The following is a 7,888-nucleotide window of genomic DNA, read 5'->3' on the forward strand; positions in this document are numbered from 1 at the left end:
TGCAGTTCAGACCGTCGCGAGCAACCAGATGCTAGTTCAGCTGGAAACAGAGCTGCCGAGGCTCGCCGAAAGGCTTGGCAGGAGGCAAGGGCTGGCTTTGAGGTGGTTTTGTTAGGGGCTGGGGGAGGTTGCTTTGTGCCTGTGTGGGTTTTGATGCGTTTATTCAGGTTTTTTCATTTTCTTCTATTGTTTTTAGAAGGTGGGGTGTGGTTTGCAAAGCTGTGTGAGCACTGAAGCAGCATGTCCTTCATCCTGAAGGGAGAGGACAGGGAGGGACACACAGAGGTGGCTCGGGCAACTCCACTGTGAACCACGTCAGAGTGGTTTTGGACCAAGGTTCCCCTAAAATCTCTTCTTCCCCCCCTATCCGTTTTGTTCAGGCATTTGGGACCGTCTGTGTGTGAGCATCAGACAGACACTGTTCTCCTCCACGATCTGCTCAACTCCATCTTGCCCAGATTTTTCCTGCAGCCTTTGGTGCTGGTTAATCCCCGGCTCCGCTCGTGGGGGGGGCTTCTGTGTGCATAAGCTCAGGGCTGTGACACCCAACTGGCCCAGCTCTGCCTGTCCCCAGGGGCACAGGGAAGGGCTCTTTGAGCAAGAAATGCTAATTCAACCCTGCTCCTGTGCACACACGGAGCTGAGAGCTGTGATTGCAGCCACCCTCGCACCCCAACGCTCTTGGATAATATTGTGCAACCCAAGTAAGTCTGAATTAGCCATACAGCACTTAAATGGGAACATTTCTATTTTTAAAAAAAACACTATTCTTGTATTTGGCTCTTCTTGTCTCTTTGTTTGCAATCTAACAAGACATGAGAGGAAACCCTCACCACGATCCGGATGATAACAGATAGGCTCCGGCACAGCAAACGGCAAACCACACCGTGAGCGGTGACCTTAGGGGGCTGGAGGAGAAGGGGTTACTGCAGCACATCTCCCTCCTACTCTTTGGGCACAAGCCTTTAGGAAACAAGACATTTGGGTAGCAGATGGGTGCTCTGGTAGGTCTGGAAACCTCTCAGGCAAAAGTAAATCTTTCCTTCCCACCAGGAGGTTCAGGCCTTATTCTGCAGAACAGCATGTACGAGCTGAGTTCCCCTAAGGGAGCGGATTGCCCTGTTCCTCCGGCACTTGGCTGGATGCTGTCCTGCTACCGGTGCACTGAACACAAAGCAGCCCAGTTGCTTAACCCTCGAGCCCCGTCCCTCCAGCCGAAACGGTGTTTGATGCTCTCAGGTAGGTGAGGGTTTGGGGGGGGGAATGCCAAGGGATGCTTTTCTCACCCACCCGCTCGGCACAGCTCCCTCTCGGGCAGGAAAAAGCCGCTGATAGGCGAGCAGTTGTTGTAGTGATGTGACATTACACGTTGCAGCTTCTTTCTGGAAGAGCAGTGCACTCTGCCATTAATTGGAGGGAAAACAATCAGAGACCTGCTGCTTTTGGAGTTTGTTGAAAGCACAGGAAGATGGGGAAATGTTGGTGTTTATGAAACGGCAGCTGGTACTAAGCTCTGGCAGGGGAGCGGGAGGAGGAGGAGGGAAGCGGTTGTATTTGGGTTCTGGGTCTAATTGGCAAAACTGTAATAATTCTTAGATCAAATACATGATGCATTCAGCCCACTTGCATTTTTAGTCTACTGCGTGTAATAACAAGTCATAACACTGGGGATTTCATGAATAATCATTTCTGCTTGCCTCCCCTTTCAGTGGAGGATTTCCAGAGTGCTTGACGATCGTGCAGTCTCACTCCATCCCCAGAAGGCAAATGAATATTATCTTTATAAAGAGAGATAAGGCAGACTAGACAAAAGCCTGGAATAACTTGGTTAAGTTTATCAGAAAAGCCAATAGCACAATCAGGATTTATGCCCAGGAATTAAGATTCTCGAACCGCTTGGAGAACGAGATGTCTGTCCTTAGCACAGCTTGCCTTGGCACCGCAAAACATGGTCTGCGAAGAGGAGAAACTCTTCCCCTTAGAAAAGAAGAGATGACACAGAGCGGCAAAGAGACCTCAAGAGGACTTGAAAGGCGCATCGGCTCCCCAGGGAAGGTGGGGGGCTGTGGGCTGGAGCGGGACCCCGGGCACCCGTGCTGCCCCGGCTCTGCCGTTTGACCCGTCCTGAGATCTTGGGCAAGCGCCGTCGCTCTGTGTTCGGCGTGATGCTGGCCTGGCACTAGCCCTAACGACAAAATGGGATCCAAAGTTGCTTTTATGCACCCAGAAGAGCAGGAGAACCAGCAACATTAATGCATCCAGGAGCTACCTATGGCTATTGAAATGGGGGATTACAGGCATAAAGGCTTGGCTGACTCGCTAGACCTCATTAAAGTCTAATAATCTCTATAAAGATGCAGCATTGCACATACACAGCAGCCCTAGCCCGTCGGAGCTAAAGCTCAGCGAAGGCTCTATTAGCCATTTGATAGTTTGGGCATGAAACCGTAAAATGTGTTTATTTGTGTTGTGAAAGCACTTAGGTCAGGATTCCCTCCGTAAGGCTCAACCTCAGCAGTTTGGTTTAGGAACAAAAGGGCCAGGCTTGTCCAGGCAAGCGACGTTGCAGGAGCTGCCCCATCGCCGGCAACCTGGGGAGCTGTGCTGGAGGCCTGGGGGGACGCAAGCCCTCCAAGCAAAACATTGCACTCCCACCCAGCTGCAGGAACTTCAGTATCGCCAGCCTAAAAACTTGGTAAAAGAAAACCTGAGACAGACCGTAAAGCGAGTTTGATGTGGAAATGGTGAAATCTAACACAACTTGAGGTTTATATTAGTGTTGTGACATCTAAGCCTCTGGAAATCCCCTTTTCTTGGGTTTTTTTTGTGATTAAGCCAGTTGTTTGTTTTTCTGGAAGCTGAAGTTCTGGAGCAACCAGGCGGCCCTTGATAGCCGCTCTGGGAACTGCTCCAAATATTGCCAAATTCTGGTGAAAACCTCAAAGGCTGGCACCTCCGCAGTGTTGATGCCTTTAAAGAAGTTCTCACGTCAAGTAGGGCTCTTGTGACAATAACCTTTTGTCGCTCATTAGTTTGTCCGGAGGCTTTTCATGAGCAAACTTCCTTCTTGTTCGAGATCTTGGCATCTGGCTGGAACCTGCTACGAATGTTTCTGTTTGGAAAAAAACCTGACTGACCCCGAGTTGAGGAAAATTGATGCCTTGAAGCTGTCGTAGTGGTGGGAAAGGTCCGGTTGCGCCATCCTTGCGTTAAATCGTACCTTCCTGTGAGATTGGTCCTTTCTGAAATCCTGGAGTAATGCATTAGCACATTTTGGAGGTGATAGCTGGCCAAGAAGAGTCTCATTTGAATCTGAGGCCACTGCTGGGTTTTTTGGATATGGTAAATAGGAAACGATAAAATGACAGAGTCTGATTGACTGGAAGATTACAAAGGGAGAAGAGGTCCCGGTAACCTACAGAGAGATGGATTTAGGTTTATTTGAGGTTGATTACACCAAATTATTTTTTACTATATAGGGCAAAATTAACAAAGGAGCACTTGGACTGCGCAGAGTTGAGGAAATTATCTTAATGGGAGAATTACTTGAATACTAAACAGCATTTTAAGGAAGATGGTGGAACTCTCATCACTTCAGTCCTTAAAACCAGAGGAGGCAGAAGCGATGGGATCCAGCACCCCGGATGGAGAAGCGGTGTCAGGTCTGGGGAGATGCTGGGGTGGCTGTATTCCTGCAGCAAATCCATCGGCTCCTGATTTTTTTCTGATTCATGTAATCCTGGTGCTGGGGAACCCGGATCGACTGGTCCCCACCAGCCGTAATGAGTGCAATTACTGGCTGGGGGCTGCTGATGGGCTTTGGTGGGATGGTGGGGAAGACGGTTCTGGGAAGCCGGTTTCTAAATGTGCAGAAGCACAGGTTAGCTCGGCTGGGAGACTCATGAAATTTAAATTAGGACGATTTTGTGGGGAAGAGGAAAAAGTATTAACAAACTAAAGAGAGCTAATTACTGAAGATGGAGAACATTCACTGTGTAGCTGTAGATGACAGCAGTAAGTAGTTCCCATCAGGGCTTTTCCTGCTTCGGAGACAAAGAGATTGGCCGTCCACTGAGTTATCAAAGATGATAAGGGGCTGCATTTTATAAATGGAGATAGGCTCTAATTGCAGAAATGCCTGCGAATACTTCTGTGGCACTTTGCTGAACCCTGGTGTCATGGAGGAGTTTTGAAGTCTGCTTTCCACAGTCATTACACACTGCTTCATTTGTAATGAAGTTTGCAACTCATGGAACTTCATTTGGATAAATTTTAGCTCCCCCACCCCCAAATCTATTTTATGTCCATCTACTAATGGGGAAAGAAATTAAACCTTGGTTCCTTGTGTAATACTGCAGCAGAGGCAGTCGCAGGGATTTAACTCCTCCGCTTGAGAAGCAGAAACAACTCTGTGGCCAACCTCCACCGTGCAATACAGCTTGAGCAACACCCCCCAAGGCAAATAATCATAAGCTGTAAGCAAATGCATTCAAGTACACCTTGACTTCGACTCTGACGAGGGAAATTTTACCAAATGAGTTGGTGCAAAGGCTCTCCCTTGCATCTCATTGTAGCAGGGGGTGAGTGGGGGGTTAAGGGCGGGCGGATTTAGGGCCTGGGGATTTTTTTTTCTCTTGTTATTGTCTGCCCTCCAGCTCAGCGAAATCCTTCTTTTCTGAGCACGGGTTGTGACTCCGCTAGCAGGAATCCTCTTCTCCCAAGCCCGAATAATGGCCCGTCCTGGTCTCCTAGTAACTGCGGCTGCCACATCACTTTTGACAATGGTGCATCCTTTGTAGCCGGGTTCTCTGCTCCCGCTGTCTGCTCTGTTTCTTCAAATGGCAATTGTCTGAAATTTCTCCAAATGAGCAACTTTCGTGTGTGGTGGTTTTGTTTGGTTTGTCTGTGCTGGCAGAAAGGGGTTTAACATGTCTTTTTGTGTTTCTTCCTTAAAGCAAGTGTGAACCCTTGGGGAACATACTTTTGTGAGATAGCTCACAGCAGGGTTTTTCCCCCCCCCCCAATATCAAATATTGCTCGTGTTATTTTCTGAAACCATCCTTTCAAAGCATTTTAAACTTTCTGTTCTCGGAGTAAAAGTCTTCCCATTGATTATTGCACTAAAAGGCTTTCTTTGCTCAATGTGTTTTGGAACTGGCCTCTATCTAGATGTAAAAGTGCATATAATGAAACTTCGCCAGCAGCCAGCAAACCTCTCTCCAAGCTGTAGAGAAAGAATTTGACTTGTGAAGGCTGAAGCATAAAACCTGCTCTCGTGGTAATACCTGCCTCGTAACTCCGCTGGGGTTTTGTTGGCGCAAGGGGATTTTTGGAGCTGCCCTGGTGCTCTGGACATGGGGACTTTCGGGGCAAAATGAAGGGCTGGGAGGGGAAGGTGCTTTTTGGTCTCCTCTGTGTGGGGAATGTGTCCGCGTAAGTGGGAGCCTGAAGTTTGGATGTATGGGGAAAGGGGGGAGGTTGGGAATACCCATCAGTGGTGCAGAATGAGCCCATGCCCGAGCAATAGTAACCAAGCGTCCGCGTGAAAGTCCGAGTCCCGGCAGACCCCGAAGCTGGACCCAACGCCCGGTTACTAGAAGGGGCAAGTTCGGATGCATCGGAACGGAGCCGAATTTGGGCATGGGGCAAGGTGATGCCCTGTGCCTCGTTCACAACCCCACCGATTTATTTTCCTTCTCCCTCAAGGAGACTGAGATTGCTCTCAGTAAAAACACTTGACCTGCCTCGGTGCCACTGTGAAAACTTTATTGTCTCTCTCAAGGACAGCGTTGTTGTGTTTGGGGTTTTTTTTTCCCTTCAAAGTAAATTAAATGCTACAGTCAGAGCTCCACTTCACACACACACGTACGCACGCGGGCGCGCACCTTTGCACCGAGGAACGGCAGCGCTTGGAGCTGAACGTGGCTGGGCGAGGGTGGGAGTGGGCACGGGGGAGCCGGCAGCGACACGAAACACGGATGAGACGAAGGGGAAACGCATGAATCACAGCGTGTCAGGGGAAACACATGAATCATATATTGTGTCAGCAGATTTGACAGATTCCACCAGGATTTCTCTACCTGAGGATCCACCGTTTCGAGTCCCTGAAACCCCCCTGTGCCGTGGTGCCCGGTGTGAACCATGGTGGGGTGGCAGCCCGGGAAGGTCCCTCCCTGCCCTCCCACCCGCCCCAGCTCCCCGTTACCATCCCGGCAGCCCTTTGCATCCTGACATGGGAAAACTCAGCTCCAGCTCCCACCGCTGCAGAACTCGGACATAGAGGAGATGATGTGGCTGCCCATGGACATCTTGCAGTCATGGAGGGCGTCAAGTGCCTTTCTCCCCCCTGAGGTCTTCCCCTGGCTCCAGGCTGTGTAAGCCTGCTTCTGGAGCCCTCTTTGCCTGGTCACCAGCCTTTTAGGACCATGTGGCCTAAATCCAGGCAAATCCATTATTGCAATGAGAAACCCAAGTCCTGATTTGTGGCTTTATGTCCTATTTTCTGTATCCTAGATTCAGACCCTGCCTTCGTGTACCAGTCTCTAAAGACCACGGATCCAGGCCAGGTTTAGCGATGCTGGTACCCCACAGCCTAAAATTCCTCCTCTTGACATTGGAGCTTTTGGGGAAAATGGAAAATCCTCCTCTTTCTTCTTTGCTTCTGGTTTCTAGGGACCGCCGCACTCCCACCCCCGCTTACAAAACCGTCCCCGTCCCTCCCCCCACCCCCCAGCACCCGCTCGTCACCGGGGCATCCTGCGATGGGCAGAGTGCGTCATCCCGAGGGGTAGTAGGGTACGTCGCTGTGGTAGTTGTAGTCGGGACACACTTTCTGCACCAGCCTGTAGTCTATGCTGTAGAAGGTGATGTAGATGCAAATGACTTTGAAGGGCTTCGAGCAGACCCAGGAGACGTGACTTTGGGTGTGCTCGTGGTAGCAGGTCTTAGATGGGTCGTAAGTGCAGAGCGTGGTCTTCTTGGCACGATCCACTTTCTCGTACTCCACGCGGCAGTTGAAGATTTTGGATTCTTTGGCCTCGATGAAGATCTGTTGCTCCAGGTCAAACTCCACTGCCTTGGTGGGGGGGACGAGGCTGACGGAGATGTTCCCTTGCCCGGTAGAGTTGTGTCGGAAGAAGACGTTGACTGTGCCATTGCCATGATCGACCACCTTTCCAGTGATCAAGAGGTTCAACTTCACTGTCTTGATATTGGAATAGAAATCTCCCCAGCCAAAAATCTTTTTAAGCTTGCCTGAGGCTGGCCCCAAGTCCCTTTGTCCTCTGGGGTGTGGAACGTGGTCCCGCTCGGACAGGTTGTCCAGGATATCCCATAACTCCTGTGAGCTGCTCACCAGCTCCAGAAGGGTCATGTTCTGCAGTAAAGTTGGAGTTAACAGGGACTTTGGAGAGAGCAGCCCTCTCATCTTCTGCACTTGAGCTCTCTCCTGGGTCTTGGGTTCACGTTGCTCTGCACCTTTCCCTGGTTCTTCTTGGCCACAGATCACCTGAACATAGTGATGGTAGAGAGTGAGAGATGGGTGATGGGTGCCTGCCCCCCCGGCCCAGTCTCTGGATCCAGAGTCTCCCTACTTCTCCAGACATGACCCAGCCATCCTCTTTCCCGTCCTTGCTTTCCTTATTTCCCTTTTCTCTTGCCTTTCCTCTCTACTTCTCTCTGTAGTCCGTATTTCCCTTCTGGTAGCAATTTTTCCCTGCTCTCCTTCTCCTCTCATGGCTGCCCGCGGAATGGGTGAAAGGAGCTGGGACGGGTGCATTTTGCTCACTGATGGTGCAGCCTGGCAGCGGCACCTCTCTCAGGGCAGAGCACTTGCACCCGGGGGATCTCTGCAGATACTGGGGAGAGGGTGCCGGGGGGGTGGGGGGGG

General features: G+C 50.5%; 1 protein-coding gene across 1 annotated transcript in view; it reads right to left on the minus strand.

Annotated features, from left to right (window-relative positions):
- Positions 1-6,775: 6,775 nt before the first annotated feature.
- Positions 6,776-7,888, minus strand: part of NXPH3 (neurexophilin 3) — a 37,585-nt gene continuing 36,472 nt past the window's right edge. Inside the window, exon 2 of the mRNA XM_009321974.1 lies at positions 6,776-7,507. Within this exon, the coding sequence (XP_009320249.1) occupies positions 6,776-7,507 (732 nt within the window). The remainder of the gene's footprint in view (positions 7,508-7,888) is intronic.

Source organism: Pygoscelis adeliae, unplaced genomic scaffold, assembly GCF_000699105.1.
Source record: "Pygoscelis adeliae isolate BGI_AS28 unplaced genomic scaffold, ASM69910v1 Scaffold504, whole genome shotgun sequence".
NCBI classification, from domain to species: domain Eukaryota; kingdom Metazoa; phylum Chordata; class Aves; order Sphenisciformes; family Spheniscidae; genus Pygoscelis; species Pygoscelis adeliae.